Source organism: Gorilla gorilla, chromosome 14 (genome assembly GCF_029281585.2).
Source record: "Gorilla gorilla gorilla isolate KB3781 chromosome 14, NHGRI_mGorGor1-v2.1_pri, whole genome shotgun sequence".
Classification (NCBI taxonomy): Eukaryota; Metazoa; Chordata; class Mammalia; order Primates; family Hominidae; genus Gorilla; species Gorilla gorilla.
The window spans coordinates 53,154,960-53,174,261 of NC_073238.2; the positions used below are offsets into that span (position 1 = coordinate 53,154,960).

Here is a 19,302-nt window from a genome sequence, read left to right on the forward strand (position 1 = left end):
TGCCTTCAGTCCATTACTAAATTATTTCTATTTCCTTTCTGGTTGCTTTTCTCTCAGATTCTTGCTTACATCACAGCATCTATTGGCATAAACAAAATTGGATATAGAAATAGGATTATGTTGTAGTTCTCATTCCTTGTTAAAATCATTTCATACGCCAGGAGCAGTGGCTTCATGCCTGTAATCCCAGCACTTTGGGAGGCTGAGGCAGGCGGATCACCTGAGGTCGAGAGTTCAAGAGCAGCCTGACCAACATGGAGAAACCCCGTCTCTACTAAAAAAATGCAAAAATTAGCTGGGTCTGGTGGTGGGCTCCTGTAATCCCAGCTACTCAGGAGGCTGAGGCAGGAGAATCACTTGAACCCGGGTGGCAGAGGTTGCAGTGAGCTGAGATCACACCACTGCACTCCAGGCTAGGCGACAGAGAGAGACTCTGTCAAAAAAAATAAAATAAAATAAAATTAGCCGGGCGTGGTGGCGCATGCCTGTAATCCCAGCTACTCAGGAGGCTGAGGCAGGAGAGTCGCTTGAACTGGGAGGCGGAGGTTGTGGTGAGCCGAGACCGCGCCATTGCACTCCAGCCTGGGCAACAAGAGTGAAACTCCATCTCAAAAAAAAAAAAAAAAAAAAAAATCACTTCATGCTATTGAACTTCTCTGTAGATCTCATCTAGTTTATAGTCTGTTTTTACCCTTAAGAATGTTTTCTATCTTCTCCACAAAGTGGCAGCACTTCTCCGTCTTTTGTAGGTTACCCAGGTAGCCCTTTCTGTCAGTAATAAAAACCCTGCACTTGCCTGCCTAAGCTTTATCCTATTATATCTGTCCGCTTTTTTAATGTAGCAAGGCTGTTTTATTTTGAATGCAAAGCTTGCCCTCTACTGTGTTCATTCTTCAAATCAAATCTTACTGTAAAATTTAGATCAGCTAAAGTGACCATACTTTGCTAGATTTTTAAAATTCCAGTTCCTTTATCAAATTATTTGTGCTCAGTATTTTTTTTCTTCCTATGACTGCCAGCTAGAAAAGTCATTACTCTGCTTCTCTATTGGAACTGACAACAGTCCTACTCCATTAGGTGAAAATCAGCAATTGTAGGTTTTCAGTTAAGTTTTGCCTGCTAGAAAAGCTTATGTTCCATAATACTAGAAGAGAGTGCAATATAAGAACTACAACATAATTCAGTTCTTAATAGTCTGTGCTACTTTCTTAAGGAAGATGGCTAACTTGTATGAGCTCCTTCTGAAAGACTTCTGCTTCTGCATTGTTAAACATAAATTTAATAGCATAACCATGATGATCAATCTCATAGTGATGACCAGATTCAGAGTAAATCATTGAGATTTTAGGATCTTGTTATAAAATTCTAAAATCCTTATTGTAAATTAAATGGTAATACAATTTAATAAAACATGTTGCTTACTCTCTTGGAGTGAAACTTAGAGATGTTGTGTTAGTCAGGGTTCTCCCCAGAGACAGAACCAATAGAATAGATAGATGAGAAGGGATTCCTTATGAGAATTAGCTCACGAGATCGTAGAGACTGAACAGTTCCAGGGCAGGCCATCTGCAAGATGGAGAACCAGGGAAGCCAGTGGTGTGGCCCACTCCAAGAGGCCAAAGGCCTAAGAACCCAGGTTAAGTCCCCAAGTCTAAACACCAGAGAACTGGGAGTTCTGATATCCAAAGGCAGGAAAAGAAGAGTGTCCCAGCTCCGAGAAAGAGAGAGAGATAATTCACAACAACTCTTTGAGATAAGTACTATTTTTGTCCTTTTCTTCTCCTTTTTTGTCTATCTAGGCCTCAACCAATTTGGTGGTGCCCACTTACATTGAGTGAGGATGGGTCTTCCTTTCTCAGTCCATGGATTCAAATGCCAATCTTTTCTGGAAACACTCTCATGGACACACCCAGAAATAATGCTTTACCCACTATCTGGGTATCCCTTAGTCTAGTAAAGCTGACACCTAAAATTAACCATCATAGATGGCCGTCCCATTTTCTTCTACCTTCTTCACTGAGGTTAAGTTTCTACTTTTCCCCTTGCTGTTGATAGTCTCCTACACCCTCACCTCAACATACACACACATATTATTTACACATAGGTGAGGGAGAAGAAAATAAAAATTAAAGTAGAAGAAATTCAACCCTCTGAGATATTGCCCTAATTTTCCTCCATTAGTTTTGGCTTATAGTGAAGAGAACAAAATATCTAATAACAGTACTAACAATAACAGTAAGCACAATGATAATTGTAATAGCTTACATTTATTGATTGCTTACTACATGCCTGCCATTCTTCTAAATACTTTGTATATTTCCACTCATTCTAGCCTCACAACAACCCTTTGAGATAAGTACAAGTTTTGAAGCAAAGAGAATTCAAATAACTAGCCCAGGTTCGTGTAGCTTGTAAACCTATGCTGTTAAACACATCATAATATGCTTATCTGGGCATTAAATTGAATGTGAGTGAATGTGAGAAATGGATATGGTCATGGATGCAATTGCAAGAAAGCCAGATGAACTTTTTCCTTTGTCCTTGGTACAAGTATGCTGCCTGACAGCATTCATGAAAATACATGCCAGATTACATCCACACCCACTGTTCGTAAAACGGTGCAAATCCATGTCCTAACAACAGTGGTCTACAGCTTCATCTGAATACAGGCAGATCAGTGTTGAATGCAAGCATATTTCATGAGATGGCACCTGAAGGAAAGCAAAGTAAATGCTTGGTAAATTCTACTTTACACTCTATTTTAGAATGTCATGAGAGCCTTCCAAACTTTTGCATTTCAGCATTAAGGATGGGAAAATGGAGAAAAATAAAAAGCAAACCATCAGCACAGACTCCATGTGCTTCAGAGGCTTTGTGGTTTTATTGACCACCCCAGGAAACAGCCCCTGGAGCAAGCCAGTGCTGACCCAGGTCTGTTTGTCCTCAACAATCCCACAGAGCCCAGGCCAAGCGCCTAGCAGACATTACTTGCCCTCCTCTAGTCCTTTCCCAAATTTGGCATCTCAGCTCAAGGTAATCACTGTGCAAACACATTTTATCAACTGGTAATTGCTTTTGCTAGGAACAACATGATAGAGAATTGATTTTTTAAATGTGTTCTTAGTAGCTAAAGCTACCAGCATAAAATATTGCCAAGTCCCTGCATTTTTCTTTGTAAATGAAAATCAACACACTCTGTAAGGGCTTTCTGCCTTCTCCAGATTATTTACCTTATTAGTTAACAGGATAGTTATCTGTTAACAGCAATGAAGTGTGATTAACTTTTATGCAGGTAGACTACATCTAGCTTCAACTGTTATTAGATCTATATCTGATTTTGCTATCTCATTTATTTGTACATTCATTCATTAAAGAAGTATTCCATGAACACCTACTCTGTGCCAGGGAACATACCAAGTACTCATGAGGACACCAGACATGAAGCTTACGGAGGAACAAAGTAGTTACAAGAGTCAGATCATCACTCATAAAAGTTAAGAATTTTACTTGCCAAAAAAAACAAATTTGGAATTTCTCTAATGATATTTAACTCTAAAATCATTTTAATAGTTTCTAAAATATAAACACAGATAAATAGCAGGAAAAGCAAAATAGAGATGAATTAAATAAATGATTCCACTCTACCTTTGTGTGTGACACCTATTTTGTAAATAAAATTTAAAGTTGTTTGGGTTCACAATAAAAAACACTTTAGATGCAAAATGGTTGTTAAAGTTAAATTAAGTTCTTAGAACTATCGGATAGTTTGGTAGTTTTTCTCTTGAAAACAATTTTTTAAAATAATTGAAGACTGCAGATCATTTGATCTTTTATTGTCCTGGCTAGCTGTTTTGCGACATAGAATCTTAACTCTCCCATTTGTTTACAGGTAAACAGCGACTGATAACATTGTTCAATGTGCATGAATAAGCTACAGAAATGCAACCCCAATCATAGTTTTCACTTAAAACATGAAATTATAATGTACTTATCAGAAGACATAGAATAATTTTGGAAAAGTAAACAAATTTTTTTCTTAGTTGCTTTGGGGAATAATTATGCCTCTTTTTTACTATGTATTTGATTTAGATATATGAAACTTTGAGGCTGGAATATACTTAAGAGGTCATTTTTCCATCCCATTGTTTTATACTTTGTACACTGATTCTCTTTTATATGTAAGCCACTCTAAATTATTTTGCAAGATATATACTTACCCCAGTGTGTAGCAGAATAAATTCGACAGTGTGTTACTTTTTCCATGGTATTTGCATTTTACACTTTCCTTTTAAATATGGAATTTAAAGTATTGCTTGCCTTTGATGAAGAAACTTCAAACAGCAATAGGGACATATGAAATCACTCATTGTGTCTCGGTTTCTTTAAGATTTGACAGATATTTATTTCAGTATAAACAAATACCTTGAAAAGTCCTGTGATACAGGCTGAAAGAAAATTAAGTGCTTTTTAAGTTGACATCTAAATGTTAGAATGATTGCATTGCACTCTTCACTTCTGAAGAAGGTAGGTGATCTAGATGGTCAAGGTAGCTTCATTTAGGCTCCAGTTCCTCCAGGTAGAGATTCTAAGTAGACAGAAAGAAGACCTAGCCATGGGTACTAAGAAAATGCAATGGAATGCTGATTCTGTGTCCAAAAATGATCAAGCTCTAGTTTACCACAGCATCAAATAAAATCAAATAAGAATTAGTTGGGGAGCTGTACTCCAAGTAACTTATTCATAGGAAGTGAATATTAGTAATTCCCTCCAAAATAGCATACTCAGTAACATTTGATGGATAGAATATAACATTGGAAAAAAATTATTCTTAGCACCTATAAAGCTTAATTGGAAATCTATGCCTAAAGCCTAATTATTTTTTAAAATCATGGTTTATTAAAATTGCAAGGTAAAATATTAATCTTAAGGACTAGTGGCATATGGGTTGACTTAATCACCATCCATTTCCCTGCACTTCAAAATCAGTTGCTCAATGAGGTAATAATAGCCGCCCATAGAAACTACTGTCTCAAAGGACTTTTAATGCAAAGCATCTCTCCTGCTGGCCAGGCTAGCAGGTAAGAGGGAATGCTAACTACTATACTATACAGCGAAGAATGAAATAACTGTTTTGGTTGATGGTTCTTTTCTATATATTTTTATTAGGGATTCAGGTCATCATTTTTGTGACATGAGCAGTTTACTTTTAACTTCTTAAGAATGTTCTAAATTATAGTTCTCATGATTTAAATTATTTGCTGACTCATGCCTGTGATTCTTGTTGTGAGCTGTGTGGAAGGAGAACTAGACCATAATCAGACAGCCTGACTCAAACTTCTATGGAGTGTGATCTGACCTAAGTCCTTTCCTCTTGTGTAGAAGAGGCTAGTTGTATTTGTCCTACTATTGTGCAGAGCTATTTTGAGAATGAAATATGATAACCTTTGTTAGATGACCTTAGGACTGCCTTCATCTTTGTTTGGAATACGATGAAGTAAGACAGAATAGAAAAAAACATGGGCCAAAAGCTGAGTTCTGATCTTGTCCGAGCCATTCAGGAGGTTTAGAGAATACTGTGGGACATTTGCCTTTTTCCTTTGAGTCTTAATTTTATCTTCTTCTCTTTCTATCCATCATCCATTGACCATCCAACTATCCATCCATACATGCAAAATAATTATGGTGGAGAGTGAAAATATTAAATAGTGTTTATTCAGAAACTAGTACAGTTTCTGAAATATGGTAAGTACTCAATAAATAAATATTAGTTTGTCCTCCACTATTCCCAACCCATCTGCTAAACACCAGAAGGAGGAAAGTATAAAATTCAAGGCAAAACACTTCATTTCAACTAATTATTCTTGAGATATTATAAATGTTATACGTCATTAGTAAATACATTTGCTTCCAGATCTATGTTTCATATTCCCTTAATAAAAAAGTAGCTCATAGCAGCATTTTTTATAATAGCTAAAAACTGGAAACAACCCAAATGGCCATGAAGTGATAAATAGATAAATGAAATGTAATATGTGCATACAATGGGCTGCAATTCAGTAACAGGGGAATGAAGTATTGAAACGTGCTCCAACATGGATGCACCTTGAAAACATTATGCTAAATGAAAGAAATCTATCACAAAAAAACACATTTTGTATGATTCCATTTATATGAAATGTCCAGGATAGACAAATACATAAAGACCTAGTGGTTTCCAGGGACTGGCGGGGAGGAGGGATTGGGGGTGACTGCTAATAAGTACAGGCTTCCTTTTGGAGGTGATGAAAATCTTCTAAAATTGATTGTGTTGGTTGCACAGCTCCTTAAATATACTAAGAACCATTGAACTATTTACTTTAAATAGGTGAATTACATGGTATGTAACTATCTTCATAAAACTGCTCTAAAGTAAAGAGGATTTTGTAAGTATAGTATGCTCAAAATAATGCACTGTCTTAAGGATTTCTGGTACATATCCTTTGTTGCCAATGAAGGTAATTAGTAACAACTATTTAATTGATCCAAAATTAGGTGAGGGGAAAATAGTGTTATAAAATGCTGTCATTTCCTCTTCTCAATGATTACTCAAAATCTTCAGTTAAGCGAAAAGAGCAAATGGCTTGTACAAAATTAGGCCCACTTAGTTAACACTGAGTCATGTTGATTGATGTAATTTTATTGTTTTAGGTCCTAAACCTAGTGCAGTCCTATGTGACCCTTCGAGTCCCTCTGTATGTTTCCTACGTGTTCCATTCCCCCGTGGGGGTAGGAGGCTGGCAGCATTTTGACTTGAAGTCAGAGCTTCGTCTGACTTTTGTGTACGACACTGCCATCTTGTGGAATGATGGAATTGGCAGCCCCCCAGAGGCTGAACTTCAAGGTGAGTTCAGAAGACTTGGAAAATTCTATAGTTTTGTAACCTATTTAAACTATTTAAGAGGATTTTTTTTTTTGCCATTGCTAAAAGTAGTACTAGCAGATTTCAGTATATTTTCATTTTCTATCTATAATAAGATAATTTCACCTTTTTCATCAAAAAACTCTTTAAATCATATTAGGGCTTTAAATTTTGTGTAATATGTGATTATTAAATATAACTTTATATATTTCACGGATATTTTATCCTTGTGATCTATTTTAGGTGATTAATTATTTATGTGTTACATAACACAACATATATATTTTTCTGAATTCTAGAAAATGGATAGAGGAAGCTCCAACGAAAGCAAGAAATGACCAAGGGAAAAAGTTACACATTTTTATTTCTGAAAAAAAGAGGTGCATTTAAATTAAATACAAATTATGGCCTGAATTCTAGTCATGACTCTACAACTAACTAGCTGTGAGATCTCAAGCATATTGCTTAACCTTTCTGGGACTTAACTTTTTCTGAATGATAGACACAACTTCTAATATCTCTTTCTGATTTAAACTTCTGTTACTCTGGGGTACTTTAGTTGAATGTCTGCGAACTCTGATTGTGAATGCCACTAGTTCGAGTTCGCAAGCATTTGCAAAGCTTGGTTTCAATCTGCATGTTAGACTCATAGTTCAAAGTCCACAAGCATCAATCTAATAAATCCATTAGTAGGATGAGTGCTTTTTCTTTTTCAGACATGTATTACTGCTCCGATTCCGCAAACATCTGTAGTGTCATGCCAGTACTGCATTTTACTAGCCAGCAGGAAAACAGAGTTAATAGTGCACCTCAAATGTAAATCTACTCTCTTAAGTGGATTAAAACCTATTTATGCTCTGTTCATTTTGTTGTTGTCTTTTTTTCTCCATGTTTCATTTTGAATAGTTTCTATTTTAGAGCTATGTGACAGGTAATATGATCACCCTGAGTTATGATTCCAAATTATTTCAAATGTTTTAAGTCCGTGTCTTGTTTTAGAAGATGTATATTTAAGTTAATGAGGATTTTTCTGTGGTTCCCAACCTCCGCATAGGATCTCTTGTTTCGTTCTGATTTCTGGAGCCAAATTTTATCAAACTGCTAAATTTCTTGGGAAAGCTTCAGAGGTTTCTTTAAGTCTATAAAATTAGGAATAATTCTGGATAACTCAAACCTATTTCTATTTACATGTCCGAATCTCCATCATTTTGACAATTTTGTCATGCCTCTCAATTTACAGCTTCATTTTTGTAAATTCAGATTTAAAAAAAAAAAACTTGGTCTATTGTAAGTAATCTGTGTATTTCATAGTGACTTCACTCATGTTACTTAATAATTTATTTTGGCTCCCTTTTCTGCTTAGAAAAGAACATGAAGATACTTCTGCCTCCATTATTCAGAATTCTGATAATATTACCCCTTTGCCCAGAATGCTTAAAGACAAGTCAAACCTGAATTAATTTTTGGAAGGAATCTGTACATAAGGGGTCTCTGGCTACATATATTTTCATTCTTGGTACTCTCCCCATTATAGGTTCTCTCTATCCAACCAGCATGCGCATCGGTGATGAGGGGCGCTTGGCCGTGCACTTCAAGACAGAGGCTCAGTTCCATGGCTTATTTGTGCTGTCACATCCCGGTAAGCCCCGTTATCTTTTAACAACCACTCCTCACACAAAAAGGAGGTAGATTTTCCATCTTCACACATTTCAGCGTGCTTCTCTGTTACCACTGAAGCCCTTAATCTCAAATGAATTGTACATGTGCGATTATCTCCATGAGAGCTTGATAATTGTTCAGCTTCACCTCATAATCCACAAAATTATCATTGTACAGACTTTCAGAGAAAATGCAAAATAATTAGAGTAAAATTAAAAGGAAACCCTACTGAGTTCATTTTAAGTAAAGTTTTCCTTAAAGAGCGTAGGAATAATCATTTCTTTCTCTGCTTTGCTTCCATTGTACAAATTGAATTGCAGATGATTCATTCAGCAAGCACTTCTCTTTTCACAGCTTTTTCCTAGGTACTGTGAGAAACCCTTTCAATAGGGTCAGAGGAGGTACTTCACTTTCATATTTAAGTTTTGGACATGTTAATTATGTTTAATAAGTATTGGCTATGCAATTTTACTAACTGTGATGCACTGTGCTTTGAATATCAACAAGGCAGCAGTCGATAAAATCCCACGTCTAACTTCATTTGTTTTTTGTTTTTTTTTTTAACAAGGGACATTTCACTAGAAAGAGCTTATTTTTTATTTGACTCTCCATATTACCAGTTTAGTAACATGGAGAGTCAAATAAAAAATAAGCTATTTTTCTGCCAGCTTATATTAGATTGGGAAAGGGAAAATAGTTCACTCAACATCTTTACAGCTTTTCTTTTTCTGGACTTGAACTCTAACAAAAGAGAATAAGGCTGAATAATTAGGAAGAGAAAGGCTTCATTGTATTTTTATGGAACTGAGCTACAAGAAAGAAAGAATCCAAAAAAATCATTTTGCTTTATTGTATTTGACAGTTCTGGAAAATGAGGATTTTTCGGTCTATACAGTTTTCTTCTACATGTCTACCTTTCTAATAAACTGAATCTTTGTGTAACCATGATTGCAGGCAATCTAACTAAAATCAGACTCCATTCATAAATTGGGTTTGCCCAGCTGTGTGGATACTAATAGACTATTTTAAGTTCAGCTCATAACTTCAGTGCACAATAAATGCATTCATATCACCCTTTATTGTGCTGCTGTGACTCCCCAGAAAGTAGCTCTGAACAATTTGAGCATTTCTGTACAATTATCTTTTGACAAAACTATAGAGCAGAAACAGTACTGAAGTAGGAATCAGAAAGTCACATCCTAGCTGTGTGATCTTTGGAAAGTCGCACAGTCACTCACAGCCCAGTTTCTTCATCTGCCAGAGGAGGATAATTATACTAACCATGACTGCTTTGCAGCCTTCTTATAAAAACAGAAGCAAATAATGTATGATCGTTTATTTTGAAAACTCTAAACTGTTATGCAGTCTTTTAATTGAACCACTATATCATTATTATCATTACTGGCACTTTCCTAGCATCCTTTACAAGCTCAGTGATCATGTCAGCTGATCATCCAGGCCTGACATTTTCCCTCCACCTCATAAGGAGTGAACCAACCTATAACCAGCCAGTACAGCAGTGGAGCTTTGTCTCTGACTTTGCCGTAAGTGACTAAGACTCTTAATTAATTTTCTTCTGCTGCTGCCATCTGATTACACCTCAGATTTTTAAATGTAATATATCAATATCTTCTCCTCAAAGGTACGTGACTACTCAGGGACCTATACTGTGAAGTTGGTGCCATGCACCGCCCCATCACATCAGGAATACCGCCTGCCAGTCACCTGCAACCCCAGAGAACCTGTCACCTTTGACCTTGACATCCGATTCCAACAGGTGTGGCTTATAGAATTATTATCTCATGACTTGCAGAATCCCACTTTGTTTTTCATTTATTAGTAAAAAAAAAAAATCCACACATGAATGACATTAATTCTTGCATGCTGAAAAGAAAAGAAATCAGACAGTTAAGGAAGCTAGGGATAAAAGAATGAGGAAAGATTTGCCCTTTATCTGTTGTTAGTACAGGATGTAAAATTCAGAGTTTAAATGTATGCAATGGTTATTTTTTTCTTATCTGATCTTATCTTGTCTCCTCCTGAAGTTTGCTGTCTTGGAGATTTGAGAATTTTCCCCACACTTCTTCATTTCTTTTCTTGTTCTTCTCTAAAGAGAATGAAATCCTGTAGCTCAAACCACCTCAAAGTACCTAATTGCCATTATGTATTATAAAAAATGTGATGGCATCTTTTTTTCAAGAATTTATACTATTGGCCTTCTACTGACAATGATATTTACAAGTCCTTTATATACCCCAATAAACCAGTGGAAATGAGCTCAAGCAATGCTATTTAGTCCCATTCAAAAAATGACTTGATCCCACCAGTTTTGCCTTCTCAAGGACAAAAGCAATGTTACAACTCTCTAAGTTGGCTTGGTAGGGTGTGAAAATTGCGATGCAGTGTTTAGTGTTCTACAGTCAGTGTACGGTGAATGTATGTATCTGTGAACAGTATGTTTGTGCACCATCAGAACCACCGATGCATAAAAGAACTTTTACCTTTGGTTGTAGGTCAGTGATCCAGTGGCTGCTGAGTTTAGCTTGAACACCCAAATGTACCTGCTCTCTAAGAAGAGTCTCTGGTTGTCTGATGGATCCATGGGATTCGGGCAAGAGAGTGATGTTGCTTTTGCAGAAGGTATCACTTTACAAATGAGAGGGATGCTCTGTTTGTCATGTATATCTTTTGTGCTTTGCTTTTTGGGAATTGTATTTGAGGGGGCAAATTGTAGCTTTTTTTATGGTTTTGAGAATGTAACTGGGTCTTTACCCACTCTGGCTGGTGTGGGAAGTCGTTGCGATTGGGTATATATGACTGGGTATTTTTTTTTCTGAGGAAGCTAATCTCTAGCTGTCTTACCTAAGTGACTTTTGGAACAAGTCTAGATGATTTTCTAGAATGTTTTTTTTTTCAATCTGTGTAAACTTAAATGCTGCAGCTACATGAGATTGTAAATGCCTCTCAGGCAAAGATTGTGCCTGCCTTACTCAATGGTGTATATTCAGCACCCAGCACACATACCTAGCAGAAATACCTGGCACTCATGGTAGGGGTTCAATAATAGTTATGAAATAAAGAATTGAACACCAGGGGGTTTCATTAAACCCTCTTTCAGAAACAAATAATGTTAATTAGGCTTTGTATTGATACTTTCTTTTTTAGTGTTATTCTATATTGTATCAGTATATATCTTATCAACTTATTTTTGTAAACTGGACTTGGACCACAATGGGATATTATTAATGCCAAATTATAGGCCAGATCTTTGAAATTATTCACACTAGTGGCTGAGCATCTGAGACTCAATAAATCTTTAGTCACTTGTGGTCAGTCTGCAAAGTGGTCTTACCTGAGGCCTGAGAATGTACCAGATCTTGAAGCTCATACAAACAGGCCTTCAACATTTGATAGTAGATGAGGGTGGCAAGGAAATAATATCTGTGTCCTCATTGTCATAACCTGTTTACAGTGTCACGTTGATATACCTTATCACATAACAGAAATAACATTTCCACATCTCTATTTCAGGTGATATAATTTATGGTCGTGTCATGGTGGATCCTGTCCAGAATCTGGGTGACTCCTTTTACTGCAGCATTGAGAAGGTGTTTCTATGCACTGGAGCTGATGGCTATGTTCCCAAGTATAGTCCAACGAATGCAGAATATGGCTGCTTAGCCGACTCTCCTTCACTCTTATATAGATTTAAAATTGTGGTAAGTGCTTTGACCCAAAAAATGAGCTAGATAGATTTTTCAAAGTTCAGCCTCCTTGTCTTATATTTAAAAACAAGGCTGGGCACAGTGGCCACACTATAGTCCCAGCACTTTGGGAGGCCAAGGTAGAAGGATCACTTGAAGCCAGGATTTCAAGACCAGCCTGGGCAACATAGTGAGACCCCCATCTCTACAAAAAATTTTAAAAAATTAGCCGAGCATCGTGGCACATGCCTGGAGTCCCAGCTACTTGGAAGGCTGAGGTGGGAAAATTGCTTAAGTCAGGAAGTTCAATCTATGATCATGCTACTGCACTCTAGCCTGGGTGACAGAGAAGGTCCCTGTCTCTTAAGAAAAAATAGAAAAACAAACAAAATGATCATTTTTAGTAAACCAAATGGTGACATTTTATAGTAATTTGTACTTGCACAAAACAAATAGAGAAACATGCTGTCCTGGCAAAAGCCGTGGCATTATCTACAGCAATCACCACTTTCCTTACTGCTTAAAGGACAAAGCTCAGCCAGAGACACAAGCGACCAGTTTTGGAAATGTCCTATTTAATGCCAAACTAGCAGTGGATGACCCTGAAGCCATTCTCTTAGTGAATCAGCCTGGATCTGATGGATTTAAAGTCGACTCAACACCACTCTTTCAGGTAGGCCAAAAACAAACTCATTTGTAGTAGCTGTGTACCCACATGCAAGTTATGGAACATTTATATGCCTCAGATGTCTCATATGTAAATAGCAGTAATAGTAATATTGCATACAGTTAATGGGAACATTGAACAAGATATTGCAAATAAACCACATAGCCCTATGCTGGGCATATGGTGAGCACTCCATAAACCCAGCTTTTATTATTTTTGTTAGCAATATATCTGGCTTTCATAGCTCTTATCACTTTTATTAATGTATTAATATTATTTTAAGACTATGTGTAATGAAGAGTCTTATTTAGCCCAGAATATAAATCTGTGTCTGACAGTTGAGTAACCTGCTTTTCTTATTCAAAACTTCCTTCCTGCTGACTTTCCACCAATATCTTAATTAGAGTGATCTTGTGTGAACTGCTGAACTCAGGAAAGCAACTGTGCACAGCTCCACTCTCAAAGATTTCAGAAACCAAGATACAAATTCCTGACTCAGGGATCAAAGGTGGAGGGAAACACAGGCAGCTGCCACAACACTGAGCAGACAAATGCCACAAATTTCAAGAGGTGCTTACACTGTAAATCTCTGCCGGAGCAAGTGCAGCTCTTAGGATATTTACTGAAAATTAACCTGACAGGATGGCCTGGAGAAATGTGTTATTTTCATTCAACCTAAGGAAGGATCTTAAGAAAGCATGTTTGTTATTCTCAATCTTTTCAAACAAGAAGTTGAAGTATGATATGTTTTATTTTTATTTTTGCCATTAAATCTCAAAGCATCTGACCTTCCTAAATCTTGCATGCTTCAAAGACTCATCAGAAAATTCATCCTTTTCCAAAGCCCCAGAAAAGCTTGAAAATGGATTTTTTCCCCCTATGGTCTTATATGCAATAAGCAGCAAGACACAGTGAAAAGAGTCCTGGGGTTCAAAAGATTTGAGCTGTAGTCCTGCCTCTGCCACTAACTGGTTGAGTAACATTGGGCAACTCACTTAACTGCTACATATTCTTATTTACTCATTTTTTTAATGAATAAGCTAGACTGTATAATCTATTAATAGTTCTTTAGAACCCTCCCATTCTATGACAACAAGTACCACATATTCACTCCCTTAAGAGTTGCACAGAATATATCACAGAGTGCTTTGCACAGAGCCTTGCACCTAGTACTCATTCAAAAATATTAAGTAAGTTAATTCTGCAGACTAAAATAAATCATTTATTAATATCTCTGCCATTAATTTCTCTTGCAAAGAGTCGTGGATTAGATTGACATGGTATCTAGTATTTCCTAATAAATAAAGTTGTGCTTTCTAGGTCGCTCTAGGCCGAGAATGGTATATACATACGATCTATACAGTGAGATCGAAAGACAATGCCAATCGAGGTATTGGCAAAAGAAGTGTGGAGTACCATTCTCTGGTGAGTCAAGGAGAGCCCCAATCCACCACCAAGAGCCGGAAGAAGAGAGAGATCAGGAGCACACCCTCACTGGCATGGGAGATTGGTGCTGAAAACAATCGAGGAACAAACATCCAGCACATTGCCCTGGACCGCACCAAGAGGCAGATCCCCCATGGGAGAGTACCTCCAGATGGCATCCTCCCCTGGGAGCTCAACAGCCCCAGCTCTGCAGTCAGCCTGGTCACTGTGGTGGGAGGCACCACGGTAGGGTTACTCACCATCTGCCTCACTGTCATTGCAGTGCTGATGTGCAGGGGCAAGGAAAGTTTCAGGGGGAAGGATGCCCCGAAAGGCTCCAGCAGCAGCGAGCCCATGGTGCCCCCACAGAGCCATCACAATGACAGCTCAGAAGTTTGATAACCGCAGGTAGAATTCAACCTTTTCCGTAAGTGCCTCAGAAAAGATCACAATGGAACCTTAAATACTTCTGGTAAACCATAGAGAATGGAGGATGGCTGTGATGAAGCTGCTCAGAGAATATGACTGTACTAATGGAGTTTGATTTGAATTCTCCATACTCTTTTATGCATCAAAGGACAAATTAAGGCATCTTTCCTCTTGCCCCGAAGGCAGCAACAGCGTACTCATATGTACACAGAGCCATGATGTGAGAAATGTACTCCTCATTTTAGACATATTCTCTATGCAGTGGAGATAAATCTATTAAAAGGTGCTAACAGACTCTCTTACAAGTGTAAGAGGAATCTACTGTTGCTACGTTAGTGTGAATGTTGAAGGTGCAATTATCACATTGTTTATTCATTGTATAACAGATTATTACTAGAAAGGTTTTTGTTGCTAGTCTGGAAAACTGGTGAACACACTGTTTATTATGACAAGTTTTCAAATAGGTGAAGACAGCGTAGAATTATGACCGGGGTGGCTCAACCCACAAATCAACTGATCTACTACTTGGGAGACAGTGGAAGGAAAGATAGAGGGAAGGAAGCTCACTCACTTGAATTTGAATTGCTTCTCATTCTCATCAGACTCTCCTTGTTTTGTTTGCATATTTAATTTTAAATTAAACCAAAGAATATGTTAATTCTGAAAGAGATTTTTAAGAGATGCTGCTCTGTTTTGGCATATAGTGAGTAATGGTAGAGCTCTTGCATGGTAATATACCTTATTGGTGCTCAACATTTGTGGGAAATTAGAGGGTTGGTGAGATTTTGGTGATGAATAAATGCCATAGAGTTAGAGTCACTACAAGACAATGTTCTCTAAGAACTGAGCCTAGATGTTTGCAGTATTGAACCCATAAATGATAATGAGAAACATTATTACAGATGGTGAAGGGGGAAAGTGGTATTTATTAATATAATGTGTATAATCAGAGTGCCTCTTATACATACTTTATAGAACAAAGGAACATTTTGACAGATGAGGTTATCCCTCGGAGTAGCGTAATCACACAATAACATTTAGAACTTAAATTGGCTACAGGACATTTTATTAGCTTTCTATCCAGCATCTGGTCCAAACGATGGGACTCTCTGCAACTATCATTCCAGAAATGGTCTTGGAGGTGGCCAGAATCATTGACCATATTTTTATTTGGTTCAAGAAGACATCGCTCTGGCATCCCCAGTTCAGTGAACTGGTACAATGTGGTCCCTCTCAATATTTAAAAATATAATTTGTAACAGTGCTTACCATTCACCTCACAAAGCCAAAGGAACTTGAGTGAGCTTCCTTGGCAAGCCTCCCATTGCCTTTCTGCATCAATGTGTTTGTTACCAAATAGCAGAAATTTCGCTTAGAAGGGGAAAACTTCAGCTTTCCAAAAGCTAGTAAACATGTTTCAAAGAAAAATAAGGTCAGGAGAAAAAGAATAATGCCTACAGATTATCCTTCAGATGCTGGCTAGAATCCCCTTTGACTTCTAGCCATAAGCTGGCCACATTGGACATCTTGGTCACTGCAGAATTTTAAAAGGCAAACTTCTCAGAACAGATGTGCACATCTTAATTTGGTGTCTGTAAGTATCAACCATTTCTTGATCAAGATAAGGAAGCAACACTGATACTGAGAGAGAGGTCATATGTCCAATAGTTGCCTTTCTTCTTTTAGGCAGCTCTGCACTTCATGTTCAGTTTTTTAAAAATAGACTGTAGTATCCTTTCATTGGAGAATTTACAAAAATATCACCTACAGCTCAAAAGTCCCACTAACGGCTTATATGAACAGAAAGTACTGTGTAGCCCAGGAGTTTATTTAGCAAGATAAATAGTGGTAATTTCTTAATCATTCCCCTTTCCTTTGCTTTACCTTCTGGCAGATGCTTAGCTACTTCTTTGGCTACCTCATAATTTGTATGGGAATGAACATGGATTAGGGAACTTCAAATAGTGCATAGACTTTTCCCTACTTACCATTGGGTTCAATTGATGTAGACTGTTAGAGCAAGTATACTCAATCAACTTGCTGATATTTTAGTAGTTAACAGCTTCCGAGCCTATCATGCAATTTGGAGTCTGTCAATGAATATAGCAATCAGTGAAGCATTACTGTACGAAGTCTGTTTTGAGGCTTTGGGTCAAGCTGGTTTTATACCAAATTTCACTCTGCAATGCATATTCTAATGAAGCTACTGTATATAAATTGGAGAGCTTATAAAATGCAGAACATTTCTATCCTATCCTACCAAATATTTATCCTTCTCTGTCCTCTATTCTCTTACTCTCCTCTCTCCCTTTTTCCTTCCCTTTATTCCCTTGAAAAAAGAGAATCTGTGGGAAATAGGCAGATATAGCTTTTTAAAATATAAAGTACTTGGGATTTTGCATTATTTTTCTTAATATCTATTTACTAAGTATGTAATTTAATATACATTAATTATTTTTTGAAACTCTTGTTAGTGGGAAGAATATGGTAAAATTTTTATTAAATAAAATAGACCCTTATGTTTAGCATTTTGTTTTTAGAGAACTATTCTGGTACTATCAGAACAAATACATAAAATAACTTCCCATAGAGAACAGGATATAGCAATAATAGCTCCTTAGATACTCAGTGGCTTCTGACTCCAATCAAGGTCTTGTTGATATTATATAGTAAAAATAAAACCAAAAATAAATATTATTCAAGTGGCTCTTCTAAGCATATGAATCATGAAGCACTGAAATATGTATTTTAATGATGATCTTATTTATTCCCATTTTTGCCCTTAGTTAACATTTACTGGTGCTCACCTAGGATTGGCTATTCTGAGAGATTGCATAGAAACCAAGCTCCACTTGCTGTCCTTGGGAAGGTTATAACTGAATGCAGCTCTTTATTTGGACTAAAGTATCAGGATATGCATTAGATTCTCTCCTGAACCAAAAACACAACAGTCATTATCTGTGAACCATAATTTAAAAATCTTTCTAGAATAACAACAGCAGACTCCACTCTTGTTTGTCTAAAAGAGCCCTACTGGGTATGGATCATTATGATGACAGATTTATACAAAATGATTCAAACCAGTAACTTAGTAAAATTGACCTTCGCAAACCCTCACTGGGGGAGTGCCTTGCAGAGCTGTGGGTGGGACTGCACATTCTTTTCCTCTTAGTAAAAGATAGGCCCACTTTATTCCAAGAATAACACTTAGCACATAAATTCTTCTTCCAGTTCGTTAGCAGCATTAGCACCTTCTGAATTCCACCCTCTCAGAAGAATCCACAGTGTTTGAACAATTTGCATGAAGGTCAGCTAGCATCCTGCTGCCAAGCCACTGCATAGCATTTGTGATAAGAAGGACCAACTCTAGGCTCAATATGAAGGGATTTAGTTCTGTAAGCAGCAAAAAAGCTTCTTTATCAAGTCATCTTACCTCTAATTCTTTTCCAGTGTGCCAACTCCAAAGTCAACATTAAAAATGTAAATGGACCTGTGTAAATATCACAGAGAGCTTTTCCTTATACATCTCAATGCTGAGAGTTAAAATATTCCCAGGTTAAAATTTTTTTAAAGTACCAATAATAGAGCTAAATACAATGACATTTGCTTTTAAAAGGTGGATATTTTATTTCTGCTTTTTGAAAATACTTACTTAGTATTGACTTGGAAGCCAATTTGGTCCTTTAATAAGTAAAGAAAATAATATGTTTAAAAATGTAAATGTTTTACAAATTTGAAACTTTCATAATTGTATTAATCAGAAAACAAGCACATTGCCATTCTTTGAAACTCATGTTTCTAGACATGACAGCAGTAATAAAAGGATGAAAACAAGTGTCTTCACTAAGCGTATGGCCAATAAATGGGACCCAAACATTCAATCTGTTCAGTTTACCAAGGTTCAGAAATACGTAATTTAACAGGAAACTATAAATACCAGTGCTATCACAGCCACACATACACACACACAGACATAAAATAACCGAACATCTCATTTCTAGGAAAGAGATAACACTAAAGGCATCATAGTTTTAACTGAAATACGTTATATGAAGTTTTACAAAAAGGTCAACAGAAAGCTCATTTGTGAAAACATACTCTCATGGGAGCTTCTTTAACATTAGTTCAGAGGTTAATATATTTCCTGGAGGTATTTTCCTAGAATTGATTGCACTATTGCATGGTAATAACATTTAATTTTTAAGGAAACATTATATATAGGTTCAAATTATCCCTTAATGTTGATTTCTCCCCTTTTCCATGTATTTTGATACTAAGAAACAAAATGCTTTGAGATTTTGGTAACTATTTTGATTTTGATAAAACATGTTAAAATAGAAGGACATGATATTTTTCTATAGTTTCCGTCAGGAAGAGTACATCAGAAACTTCTCCATAAGGAAAGAAAACTGACTCTCTCTTGAACTAGTGTTGATAAAATACACTAATGTCTTTCTTAATTTTATTTTATTAGGAGAAAAATCAGAATATTAAATTTGCAAATTTAATTACTACTTTTG

General features: G+C 36.7%; 1 protein-coding gene across 1 annotated transcript in view; it reads left to right on the forward strand.

Annotated features, from left to right (window-relative positions):
* Positions 1-15,077, forward strand: part of FREM2 (FRAS1 related extracellular matrix 2) — a 191,809-nt gene extending 176,732 nt beyond the window's left edge. Inside the window, exons 17-24 of the mRNA XM_031001437.3 lie at positions 6,688-6,880; positions 8,433-8,537; positions 9,974-10,101; positions 10,200-10,334; positions 11,071-11,197; positions 12,089-12,276; positions 12,788-12,934; positions 14,249-15,077. Coding sequence (XP_030857297.3) covers positions 6,688-6,880; positions 8,433-8,537; positions 9,974-10,101; positions 10,200-10,334; positions 11,071-11,197; positions 12,089-12,276; positions 12,788-12,934; positions 14,249-14,752 — 1,527 coding nt within the window. The 3' untranslated portion in view covers positions 14,753-15,077. The remainder of the gene's footprint in view (positions 1-6,687; positions 6,881-8,432; positions 8,538-9,973; positions 10,102-10,199; positions 10,335-11,070; positions 11,198-12,088; positions 12,277-12,787; positions 12,935-14,248) is intronic.
* Positions 15,078-19,302: the final 4,225 nt, after the last annotated feature.